The sequence below is a fragment of the Zalophus californianus genome, chromosome 1 (assembly GCF_009762305.2).
Source record: "Zalophus californianus isolate mZalCal1 chromosome 1, mZalCal1.pri.v2, whole genome shotgun sequence".
Classification (NCBI taxonomy): domain Eukaryota; kingdom Metazoa; phylum Chordata; class Mammalia; order Carnivora; family Otariidae; genus Zalophus; species Zalophus californianus.
In genome coordinates, this window is record NC_045595.1 from 626,430 (window position 1) to 639,536 (window position 13,107).

At 60.7% G+C, this 13,107-nt stretch overlaps 1 protein-coding gene across 1 annotated transcript in view; it reads right to left on the reverse strand.

Annotated features, from left to right (window-relative positions):
- LOC113916876 (protein strawberry notch homolog 2) overlaps positions 1–13,107 on the reverse strand; it is a 47,151-nt gene that overhangs the window by 20,751 nt on the left and 13,293 nt on the right. Inside the window, exons 3-4 of the mRNA XM_035727795.1 lie at positions 7,429–7,502; positions 6,758–6,869 (exon numbers count right to left, since the gene is read on the reverse strand). Coding sequence (XP_035583688.1) covers positions 6,758–6,869; positions 7,429–7,502 — 186 coding nt within the window. The remainder of the gene's footprint in view (positions 1–6,757; positions 6,870–7,428; positions 7,503–13,107) is intronic.

The following is a 13,107-nucleotide window of genomic DNA, read 5'->3' on the forward strand; positions in this document are numbered from 1 at the left end:
CCCCTGCTGGCCACAGGCGGTGGGTCGGCTGCGTGCCTGGATGGAGGCGGACGGGCTGAGTGGGACCTGGGCAGAGGTCCGGTGGAAGTCAAACTTAGGGACCCAGGCACGAGCGTGAGCAGGGCTGCCACCAAGGACATGACTGGCCCCAGCCCCATTGGGCTGCCTTGTGGCTGTAGGGCTGTGTGGCCCAGGGCTGACCCTCTGTCCTGTGGCCAGGCAGGGTGCAGAGGGGTGGGCATGGCCCAGCTGTCCTGTGTTTCCCAAGAACCCCCAGTCTGTTATGGGGCTCTCCCCTCCTTGCCTCCCCCCCTCGCGGGCCCTCACAGCAAGCCTGTGCACAGGTGGTCTTTGGGTCACCCACTTCTGGTGAGGTGGGGGTAGACACAGGGCAGAGGGTGGCTGGGCACTGCAGGTTCCCCTCAGGCACACCCCACTGCTGGGATGTTCCTGTTGGGTGAATTATGTCCCCCAAAGAGACACGCTCAAGTCCTGCCCCCCGGGACCTGTGAATGGGACCTTATTTGGATACAGGACCTTCGCAAGTACAGTCAGTTCAGGTGAGGCCGTACAGGAGGGGGGAGGCCGTGCTGCAGCGATTGGTGTCCTCGGAAGAGGGAAATCTGGACGCAGACGCACGGGGACGCAGCCACGTGCCACCGAGGCAGGCACTGGGGCGATGTGACCGCACATCGAGGGACGCCTGGGGCCTCGGGAGCTGGGAGAGGCAGGAGGGACCGTGCCCTGGAGCCTGCGGAGGGTGCGCGGCCCCGCCACACTTGGATCTGGGACGCCTGGCCCCGGCACCGTGAGGGCATGTTCTCTGTGGCTCTATGTCACCCTGTTTGTGGTGCCTTGTGGGCTCCCCAGCTCACACGGCCCCCTAAGAAACGGCTGTTAGCCTCCTGCTGTGGGGACAACTGGTCCTGAGCGCCTGTGGTGTTGCAGTTGGGAGGGGCTGGACCCCGACCCAGGGCTTTCTGCAGGGGCCACTCTCCAAGCACCTGGCTTCCCAGCTCTCCCCACCGACTTCCTCATCCCCTGGCTCCTGGGTGTCTCAGCTTCTGTGCAGCGACCCTCTGGAGACACCCATGCTCCTTCTCCCACTGGTCTGTGGCCCTCAGAACAGACCACAGAGCGGGGGTTGCTTGGGCGTGGTGCTCAGCATAGACCACGGAGCTGGCGGTGGGTTCTCGGCTGCAGCTCAGTGTGAACCAGGGGGCTTCCTTAGAGAAGAAACGTCTCGCTCGCTCTTCCTGCCAGTGCCAGTAACTACTGGGGGCCTGGTGGGGGTGCGCCAGGACCTCTGATCCTGCTGAAATCCATTTGCAGAGCAGTTGATGCTGCCCGCCCCTCAGTGGAGAGCTGCTGAGAGTTTGCAAAGCACTTTTCTGAGCTGTGACCTCATCCTGGCTTCCCAGAAGCCCCAGGCCGGCAGACACAAAGTGTCCTCACTGGGTGGATGCAGGACCCACCCGAGATGCCTGGAGAGACTCTCAGGGCGGATGCCTGCCCCACTGACTGCATGAGGTGGCCCTCTCCCAGAGTCTGGCCAGGATGTTCGGGATCCAGGTGGATTTGGGGGGAGGGGTCAGGGCAGCTCCCAGGGAACATACATGCCAGGCAGCAGCGAGGGAGGGCAGAGTGGCCACGCCCACAACCAGGACCCCAGAGATGCCAGGGTGGTGAGAATGCAGGGGAGGGCCTGGAGGCACGAGGCATTGGGAGGGGTAGTCTGCAGTGCTGAGTCCTTCACCCCCAGCCTTGACCTCAACATGTCCCCAAATACCCGCCCCAATCAGATTCAGCCAACCCAGAACACAGGTCCACACAAAAGCCTGTTGATGGATGTTCACAGCAGCATGATTCACAATCACCAAAATCCCATTGTGGGAACCACCCAGATGCCCATCAGCTGAAGAGAAGATACACACAGTGTGTCCCCCACACACGGGAGCGTCCTTCAGCCGCGAGCAGGAGCCAGGCGCCCACATGTGCTGCCCCAGGGACGCTCAGGGAGGGAACCAGACACAGAAGGCCACACGGGGTGTGAGTCTACGTGGGTGACACGTCCACAACAGGCTCATCCACGGATGGGAAGGGGGCTCACGGGGGCCGGGGGGTGACAGCTGATGGGGATGGGGTTTCCTTTTGGGGTTGATGGAATGTCCTGGGGTTACACAGAGGTGATAGTTGCACAGCCCTCTAAATTTGCTAAAAGTCACTGAATTGTGTGATATGCAAATCACATCTTAAATCAAAAGCAAGGAATGAAAGAAAAGCCATGCCCTCACACCCAGGGGTGGGAGACCCCATGGGGGGCCCCTCAAGTGTTGAGGGCACCAAGGAGAGCCATAGGACTTGAGTGGCTCCATGCCAAGCACAGTCAGAAGAGGCTTCCTTGGGGAAGCAGGTGGGGTGAAGGCTGAGGCGGGGTCTTCATGGACTGAGCCTGGGCCATCCCTGATGGTCATGAGGGGGATATGGAGAGACAGGCACTCCCAGCGGCCTACGCAGAAGTAGTGATTAGCGCAGCACCTGACTGTGACCCATTGTGTCACAGACAAATGACCGAGTAAGGGGAGGGCCGGCTCTCCCTGTGGAAGACCTCCAGTTGATTAACAGAGGGGCCGGGCAGGACAGCAATGCCTGCTAAACAGACACCGTGGTGATGGTCACTGCAGGCCACATCCCCCAGTGCAGGAGGAAATCCATTCCCGTCCCCACCACAAGGGACCAGGGTCCTGGACAGCCTCGACGCACCCCTCCCCCGGGGAGAGGGGAATGTAGCAGCAACCTGACCGTGGACGGGGGAGGGACCCGGCACTGCCACCCTGACCAGGGCTCAAGGTCAGCACCGTCCACAGGAAGACACATTGAGGGGGGGGGGGGGGAGGTGCAGGCATGCAGGGGACGCCCGATGAGGACGCAGTGTCCCACCTGTGGGACTCCTGCCAAGAACACAGAACCCCTTGGAAGCGCAACGGCCCCAGGCCAGTCTGCACCGGGGGCCAGCTCCCTACAGGGGCCTCCGTGCTCCAGCCCAGGCACTCTGGTCTGCTCATGAGTGCTATGCCAGGCTACCGGCTGCATCATGATGATGGACCACAGTTCTATCAGACAATAACGTGCCAGGAAACCAGGTCAATGAGTGACAGCGTTTGAGGAGAGCAACCTCCCTATAGACCTGAAGCACCGTAAAATTCATTTTGTCACAAATTCACACACACAGAAAAGAGTATCAGACCTGAAGTTTTAGATAACCCCTTGGTGCCTGTGCCCTTTCATCCTGGAACTGGGTCCCTGGGTTCTGGGCCACTGTAGTGGGTCCGGGTGTGACCACCAGGACCACCCGGGGGGGGGGGGCAGAGTGGCCTCAGAGTGAGGATTAACCTTGACCTTCTGCATTCCTGAGAGCAGGGTCCCGCAGGATGTAGGCCCCACCCAGGTAGCTATAAAACAGGAACCCCAGGGCGCCTGGCTGGCTCATCGGTAGAGCATGTGACTTGATCTCAGGGTCATGAGTTCAAGCCCCACTTTGGGCGTAGAGTTTACTTAAAAATAAAATTAAAATTAAAACATAAACAAAAAACAAAAAAACCTGGGGACCCCATACAGAGGCATGGTCAACCTGCCACCAGTGGTCCTGGGTCTGGGTTGGCTCCTGTGGGGGAACCAAGGGAGGAACCCAGTCCCCCTAGTGTTCAGTGACTCAGCCCTAGTCACAACCTGAGGAACAAAGGCCCTCAGACAGCAAAGCTGGAGCCAAGACCAGGCACAGGCCTGGGAACCAAGTCCAGATGTCCTCCCAGGAGAGATGGGGGAGGGATGCTGACCCCAAGGAACTGCTCCGTGCCCCAAAGGAAACTGGAGAGAAGCCTTCTTTTACAGGCAAAAAGAGTCACACCACTCATCTCCTTTCTCTTTTTGCTTTGGCTGCCAGGAAACTCAGAGCACAGGTTTAGTCAGCAAGAGGTATATTAAGGCCTGTAGGTTTATGTCCACTCCTGGCTATGGCCCAGCCCCAGTGCCTTCTGATTTATAGCACAGTGGGGAACATTTCTAGAATGTGCCACGGGCCACATGGGGGCTTCACATGGTATATCAGTCTCCTCTTGCCACCATAATAAGCTACCACAAACCTCACAGCTTAAAAGAGCACACATTTATTACCTTATGGTCCTGGAAAGCAGAAGTCCAAAACGGAGAGCTATGTTCCTCCAGGGCCCCCGGGAGACCCGGCTCCGGCCTCTTCCTGGCCCGCAGCCCCCCCTCCATCCTCACCGCCAGCCGCGCGGGGTCTGCCCGTCTCTGGGACTCCCACCCTCTGCCTCCCCCTAGGGAGGACCTCGTGAGGACGCCGGCCCCCCCCCCCGGGAACCCAGGGTCACCCCCTCCTCGGGGGCCCTGACAAGGTCACCTCTGCCGCGTGAGGGGACACGTCCCAGGTCCCGGGACCAGGACGGGGATGTATTCGAGGCTGTCACTGTGCTGGTCATTGTGGTGATGTCATTTGGTCAATCAGGAGCAGAGGGGTGTGTGTGTGGCGGGTCCACTGGCTGAGGCCCAGCTTGGGTCTGGCCCCCTTCCTGGCGAGGGCCGCAGGCCCAGGGGTCACGAGGGAGGTGGAGGAGGCTAACGGGGCCTCAGGACCCTTCACCCGGAACTGAACTCTGGTCTCACATCTGTCTAACCCCACACTTAGCACCGGGGTGAGATTTTGTTTGAAAAAGGTTCCACTGCTTTAGAAGAAAGATCTGGGTCCAAGTTGCCCCCCAGCAGGGTAGGCCACTGCCGTGTTCAGCAGGAGCTCAGTAAACGTCTGTGGGCCGGACGCGGCCAAGCTCGACCATGGATCGATGACCGGCAGTCCCCCCCCACGCGGTGAGACACGGACGCCGTGGCCCCAAGAGTGGGTTGAAGGAACCGTGCTGGTTCTGGGCAGAGCCGAGAGAAACAGCACAAGCCGAACGCAGGCAAGAGAGCCAGGGGAGTGGGGACGGCTGGGCGGCCCCCGGGGGCTGGGGCTTCTGCGCCCACGAGCCTCAGCTGCCTCGCCTGGAGAGCAGGTGACACCCCAGCGGGGGAGACGGCATCACGAGATGCCAAGTCTGGACGTGGAGCTGTGTCTAGGACCCGTGTGGAGGAACTCGATCAGAGCGCAGAGCAGGCACGGCAGGCTCAGGGAGGCTCTCGGGCCGTGGACCATCGGCCGCACACCCTGTCGTGGAGGCCAGGTGCTCCCCAGGCCGGGCAACAGCAGGTGCCAAACCAGAGCGAGCAGCGTGTCCTTGTGGGTCGGTGGCCGATGGGGGAACCCCAGCACGCCCGGAAAGGCCGGAGGGACCTCCTATCCCTCTCCAACTGACACCTCCCCCTGGGAGAAGTGGGGGCCAGCTGAGCCCGCTGAGCTCCCATGTCCTCCAGGCCCAGCCAAGCCGCTTCCTGGGGGGCCACCACAGGGTCCAAGATGGAGAGGGAGGGCTTGAACCACAGACACGCACGCTCCCGTGGTCCTGCAGGGCAGACGTGCCAGGTGAAGGCATCCCGGGCCGCGCTCCCCAGCAGGCTGCAGAGGAAGGCCCTTCCTGCCCCTCGCGGCTCCCGACATCCCTCTCTGCCGCCGCTGTCCTGGGCTTTCCCCTCTGTGTCCTCCATCTCTTACAAGGACCCACTGGGTTTAGGGCCAGCCTGCTCCACAATCACTTCATCCTCAGCTTTAATTAAGTGACATCTGCAAAGACCCTGTTTCCAAAGAAGGTCCTGTTCTCGGTGGACTTGGTTCCAGGCCCCTGCCTGGCGCTGCATGGACACTGGCCAGGCTCCCTGAGGAGGGAGCCAATCTGAACTGACCTTGCCTGGGTCCAGTGGATTCTGGCTGTTGGGTCTGAGCCTCTTCCTCCCGGACTGCCACCCGGCAGGCCCCACAAGCCCCCACTACACGGGGGGAAACTGAGGTTCCGGGGAGCCGAGGCCCTGGGGCTGTCCAAGCTGGATAGTTCCCAAACTGTGTGCTGGGGTAGCCCCAGCCGCGGCGGAACCACTGGCACCAAGGACTGCACCTTTCTGAGTGAAACTCAACACTGCTAGGCTGCTGCCAGCCCCCGCCTCAGACCCCACCCGGGCTCCTTCCCACAAATCATGTCTTTGCGGCGCCTGGTTTTCGGGGCCTGCTGTGAGGAGATGTGTGCCATCAGACACTTGCCAGAGAGGGTCCACTCGATTCCTCCCCAAAAGGAAACACACGTATTTCTTTCTTTGGTTTGGGTGGGTTACACTCTTCAAACGGCCGCTGTTTGGGGACATAAACGCCAATGACGGGGTTTGCACCCGACATAACATGGCTCTGGCCAGGGGCACAGGGAACACGGCAGACCCTGGCTGAGACGCTAAGGTGCCCAGATGGAGCAAGCACAGGGGCCTGTGCCCAGGAGAGGAAGGCGCTACAGTTTGGGTAAAGTGGACCTGGTGCTCCAAGATGCTGCCCCGCAACCCGGGCCGGGGGCGAGAGCGGCAAGTTGACGGGGGTGCGGCCTCCCGCCCAGCTTGTGCACTGTGGGGGAAGCCACCGTGACAGACCCGCACAGGCACGGCTGTGATCTGGGAGCTCTCAGGCCGGGTGGGGGCCGAGGGGGCATCAGCTCTTCCCAGGTACAGGCCACGGCTCCCCAGGAGTCTGGCCAAGGCTGCCAGTGCAAGGCAGGGGCCCCCTGGCTCACGTGGGGATGGAAGGGTGACTGTGGCTTGAGGTCCTCACCTGAGGAAAGTCGCCCGTCTTTGGCAGGAAGCTAGGGGTGGTGGTGGAGGGTCCGTAGCTGGTGTCTGCGCAGGGCTGGCTGGCAATGAAGGAGGTGGAGCTCATGAACTGGCTGCAGGGAGACCGGGGAGAGGGCAGCCGTCAGGACAGGAGTGCGAGCCACCCGCCCGAGGATGAGCTCTGGCATCCAGGAAGCCCAGCTCGGTGGAGAGGCCCGCGTGCCCGCCTCCCATGACAGTGCCCTGCAGACACCACGCGCTGCCGTGCCCCCTCTGCAGGCCGTTCCTTGGCCTGGCTCTTGGCCTGCTCCCCCTCCCCACCCCCTCAGCAGGCTCCTACTTACTCTTTAAAACCTTGCTTGCTGTTGCCCTCTGCAGGAAAGTGCCCTCAGAGTTCTCACCCCCCACCCGGAGGGCACCCACGGAGCCCTTTGCTCTTTTCCCTGGCAAGCTCTCTCTCAGATGGGCCACAGCTGGTCAGTCTCAGCTGCCTCCATGTGGCCAGGGCCCGCCCACAACCCCCTGAGCAGGATGCTGAAGCCCTCTGTGGGCCACAAGCTCTACTTTTGTTCCAGCAATGGCCGCAGAACCTTGAAAGCCCTGGAGGGCACCATGGCCACCGGGCAGGGCGTGGCAGGGCGAGCTCAGACCCCGGAGGCCAGAGGGACTTACTGGCTTTCACTGGAGAAGACTGGGTACGGCGTGGGCGAGAAGGTGCTCCACCACGGGTAGTGCAGCATGGCATTCTGCAACAGAGCGAGGGCGTCAGGGAGCACACACCGGGGTGGGGCTCGGGCAGCAAGGAGTGAGGCCTCTGCTGCCCCTGCCGGGGTAGGAACTGCGCCCTGCGGCCCCCCAGCTGGGTGGTCTGGGAGTGATGTCACAGCTCCGTGCCTCAGGCTGCCCATCGGCGCGGGAGCGCCCACCGAGGGGACCGCAGCGAAGGTGGAAGAACCCATCCATACATATGAAGGGCTCGGGCCAGGGCCAGGCTTGCCGGGAGGCTCAGGAACCACCATACACCCACCTGCGGGCAGGCGGGATGGGGCGGGGGCATGACCCACCTGCAGACCGGGCGCACCCCCAGCATCCATGGAGGGCCTGGGGAGCCCAGACTGCTGGCCCACCCAAGGGTCTGACCTGGGAACCCGCATTCCGCACAGGACCCAGGTGTGCTGCAGGGCCGGGGACCCTGCCTGGAGCTCCCCCCTGACCCACCCCCCCCCCCCACTTCCAGAAAGTAGATGGTGGGACTGGGGCACCTCCTGGTCCAGGCCCAAAGGAGGTCCATGTTGCCAAGAGGACTTCTCAGAGGGGCTCCCACCAGCACCATGGGCCAGCCCCTCCCAGGGGGATGACAGCCTGGCCTGCTCAGAACTCCCTCAGGCCAAGCCAGCTTGGCCCAAGAGTACAGCACAGGCAGGGGTTCTGGGGAGCCCACTTTGAGAAACATCAACGGGGGCTGGAGGGGTGAGCCTGAGGCCAGCGGGGGCTCGGGGGTCCCTGACTGGGCTTTGACAGCACCAGCTTGGGGATGTGGGATGGTGGACACTCGCACCCCCTGCATGGCAGGCTTGTCCCACCCTGATGCACAGGCCTGCCGAGTGGGGTCCCTTCCCCTAACCCACGCCGTGGCCTGTGTGGGAGCACGTCGGGGAGGCCACCGCTGGGGAAGGGCCTGATGGCCACAGTCACCGCCCCCACCCGTCCTAGCTGGCTCTGGCAGGGGGAGGAGCAGCCCTCCCGCTGGTCCACCAAAGTCCCGCTCCTCCGTAAGGCCTCCAGAAACACGGCCCCAGCCACAGCCCCCTCCCTCCCCGCAGGACTCACCAACGGAGGGCTGGAACCAGCCCAGGTGGCGGGGGGAGACCAGGTGCCCTTCTCTGGCCCTGTGTCTGGGGTCTCTGGCCCTGACTTCCCATCACCGCACGCCCCCCGCCCTGACCCTGCAGGGCTGTCAGGCCCCAGAGCACCAGGACAGAGAGAGGAGAGGGAGAGACGCGCAGCGAAGGGGTCCTACCTGCTCTCCCAGTGTCGGCACAGGCTGCAAAATAACGATGTGAGAACAGTGGGGAGAGCGACACGGGGCCCTCCCAGCATGAAGGCTGGTGGCATGTCACTTATGGGCAGTAACTGTGGAAGCCTCCAGAAGGCCCCTGCTCCAGGGCAGCAGGGTGAGGCCAGCCCAGGGCCCTGGTCTGGTGTCAATTCTCCGCTCCAGCCCCATGCAAGAAGAGCAACCCAGGGGCGCCCGGCCGGCCCAGCCCGTGGAGCATGAGACTCTTGGTCTCAGGGTGTAGCTTCAAGCCCCACGTCGGGTATGCAGATGACTTAAAAATAAAATCTTTAAAAAAGAAAGGAGAGGGCGCCTGGGTGGCTCAGTTGGCTAAGCGACTGCCTTCGGCTCAGGTCATGATCCTGGAGTCCCGGGATCGAGTCCCGCATCGGGCTCCCTGCTCAGCGGGGAGTCTGCTTCTCCCTCTGACCCTCTTCCCTCTCGTGCTCTCTGTCTCTCATTCTCTCCCTCTCAAATAAATAAATAAAATCTTTAAAAAAATAAAAAAGAGAAAGGAGAGAACTCCAACTCAAGAGAGGAACGTAAGCTTCCCAGGGCCACAGGCACTCCCAGGATATCTCATGAACTAGTATAAACCAGGCACCGTGGGCCACTCTGGGCACACAGCAGGCAGAACCAGCCTTGAGGGGGCTTCCAGGCTGGGGAGGCCATTGTGCGGGGGTCTCATTCACCCCACCTTTCCTGCTCTGCCCAGAGCCGCAGGTCTGCCAGGACCGCAGACTTCACCCGGGAAGCCAGACGGCGGGAGGTCACTGTGCTCTGTCTACCCAGCGCCCGCACCCCCACCTCCTCCCCCAGCGCGCGGCCCTGCCAGGCTGCCAATCAAGGCCGCCCCAGCCCTACTCTAAGGGGTGCCACCACCCAGCCAATCAGAGCCTTCCTCGGGATTTTCCACATACAGTCAGAGGCGCGTCTCTCTGCCTTTTGAGGGCAGGCCCCTGGGACATGATTGATCTAGAGATGGGCGCCTGACCCCTACCAGCCAATGCAAGCCTGTCTGGGGACTTCCCAGGTGGAGACAGAGAAGCTGGCTTCTCCTGGGGAGACACACGCCCTGGGACCTATAAGCCGACGTAGAAAAATAACACTTTTGCTAGGGCAGCAGATAGAACAGGGCATACAGATAAAATACAGGGTTTCTAATGAAACTGGAATTTCTGATAAACAGCAAACAATTTTTAGGGGCGCCTGGCTGGCTCAGTGGGTTAAGCAGCCGACTTGATTTTGGCTCAGGTCATGATTTCGGGGTCCTGGGATCGAGCCCTGTGTCAGGCTCCATGCTCAGCGGGGCGTCTGCTGGAGATTCTGTCTCTCCCTCTCCCTCTGCCCCTCACACTCTCTCTCTCAATAAATAAATGAGATCTTAAAAGAAAATACAGCAAACAATTTTTAGTGTATGTATCACATGGGACATACACACTAAAATATCATTTGTGAGGTTTTTAAATTTTTTTTATTTTCTTAAAAAGATTTCATTTATTTATTTCCGAGAGAGACACAGCAGAGGGAGCACAAGCAGGGGGAGTGGCAGAGGGAGAAGCAGGCTTCCTGCGGAGCAGGGAGCCCAACGCAGGGCTCAATCCCAGGACCCTGGGATCACAACCTGAGTGGAAGGCAGACGCTTAACCGACGGAACCAGCCAGGCGCCCCTAAAATATCATCTGTGTTTATGTGAAACTTAAGTTTCATTAAATGCCTGCATTTTTATTTGCTAAATCAGGCCACCCTTAGTGACAGTGGGAGTCCTGAGGGCAGGTCTCCTCCTCCGGAGCCTGATTCAGCCCAGCCAGGACGGAGGGGAGGGGAGCAGGATGGGGCGTCCCGGCCACACAGGCCGTGCACACTCCAGCGTCAGCATGGGCAGGACCCAGCTGGCCTGGCGGGGGGTGCCCGCGCGGCTGGAGGCCTGCGGGACGGGCTCAGCACACACCCGGAGGGGTGGCCCAGCCTCAGGGAGCACCATGGAGAGCGCTCTGCCGAGTTCTGACGGCCCGAGGAGGCTCTGGGCCAAGGTCCTCCAGGCTCCGAGAGGCACCTCCCTCGCCTCAGGTCCACATCGCGGCCCCAGCGGGCCCCTCCACACCCGCTTCCGAGCATGTCTGGTCCCACGGGCCCTCCAGGGAGCGCTGGCACCCCAGTCATCGACACGGGCCACCATGAAGGGGGCGTGGCAGGAGCACGTCCCCTGTGGGACAGCCCTGTCCTGGGCGGCCCTACCCTGGACTCCTTCAGACCCAGGAACTCTGATTCAGAAGGACACCCCCAGCCTAATCCGAGAAGGGGGGAAACACAGTGATGCTATTTATAGCGGCAGAAAACTGGAATCACCCCAAAAGCCTGACAGTAGGGAAACAATTAAGCGAATTATGGGATGCTGACAAGAAGGAATCCTGCAGCATTACTGGGAATGACAGGCACATGCTCTGAGACTACAGAACAGGGTGAAATCGAGCCCTTGGAACACACACCTAGCGCCACGGGCCAGACGGCAGGAGGGGAGCGGCAAGGCATTGGCCATGATGGCGCGGACGGAAGTTCAGAGGGAGGCGGGGGACACGGAGCGTCAGAGCACATGTGGACACAGCTCCAACAGGAAGGGGAGAGAGGGCAGGCGCACAGTGGCGTCTGGGGCCCTGGCCAGAGGCGCTGGACACCAGCCAAGGCTTGGACATGGACTCTTCAGGGGTAACTCGCGTAACTTTGTATTCCGTGCCTGTTACATTGGGTTACCAGGGGGGCACACCTGGACAAAGACTGAATTCTGGGTCCACACACACCCAACTGCTTTCCAACACTCCAGTTATGGACCTGCGACACCTCCCGATGGTTCCGGGCATTGGACCCAGAGCGGCGCCTGACCCCAGTGGCCCACTTCCCGGCCCCTCTGAAACCAAAGCTTGATTCTCGGCTCTCTCCTGCTGCCTGGCCTCCTCCCAGCCCCAAGCCAGCGGGACCGAGGGGAAGGAAAAAGCTGACGCTTCCCTGAAGGAGGGCCCCATGGCAGCCCCAGCCACGTGTACCCCGACGACTGTGCCCTGACACCCCTCCTTCCCCCTCCTGGCAGTTCAAGTCTCCCTACTGATAAACAGTTTGCTCTTCTCCAGCAGGAAGAACCCCGGCTCTGCCCCAGGAAAGGCAGGCTCCAGGCCTGACTTGCTGCAAAATTCTGGACCCTCCGTACACTCTGCCATATGAGCAGGCTGGACTGGAACCTATGTGGCTTTCTTACTTATGATACTTTATCACAGCTGTCAAAACTCAGCAGCAACTGGGATGCCCTTCGTAGGCGAGTGGATAAATGTGCCGGGCTCCACCCGGACGAGGGAATATTATCCAGCCCTGAAAAGAAATGAGCCATCGAGCCAGGCAGAGACACGGAGGCACCTCAGCGGCACGTCCCTGGGTGAGAGCAGCCGGGCTGAGAAGGCCGCACACCGTGTGGTTCCGGGTCTAGGACGTTCTGGAAACCGAAGAACCACAGAGGCAGAATGAGGATCAGCAGTGACCGGGGTTGGGGAGGGTGACTGGGCGGAGCACGGAGAGTCAGCAGGGCCAGGAACTGCTCTGTGCCACGCTACGATGGTGGATCACTGTCCGTGACATTCATCCAAACCCACAGGGTGTGTGGCACTGACAGTGAGCCCTGGCGTTACCTGCAGCCTGTGGTTCATAATGTCCTAATATTGACCCATCAGCTGTAACAACTTAGCATGATCATTAATGCAAAATGTTGGGGCGCCTGGGTGGCTCAGCCGTTAAGCGTCTGCCTTCGGCTCAGGTCATGATCCCAGGGTCCTGGGATCGAGCCCCACATCGGGCTCCCTGCTCCACGGGAAGCCTGCTTCTCCCTCTCCCGCTCCCCCTGCTTGTGTTCCCTTTCTCACTCTCTCTGTCAAATAAATAAATAAAATCTTTGAAAAAATAAAAATTAAAAAAAAACGCAAAATGTTAACAATGGGGAAAGGGGGGTATGTGGAAACTTTGCGTTCCATTTTCCTATAAATCTAAAACTGCGTAAGACATAAACTTTGGGGGGCACCTGGATGGCTCAGTCATCAGGCGTCTGCCTTCGGCTCAGGTCATGGTCCCGGGGTCCTGGGATCGAGCCCCACGTCGGGCTCCCTGCTCCGCAGGAAGCCTGCTTCTCCCTCTCCCGCTCCCCCTGCTTGTGTTCCCTCTCTTGCTGTGTCTCTCACTATCAAATAAATAAAATCTTAAAAAGCAAAACAAAACATAAACTTTGGGGGATGCCTGGGTGGCTTGGTCGGTTAAGC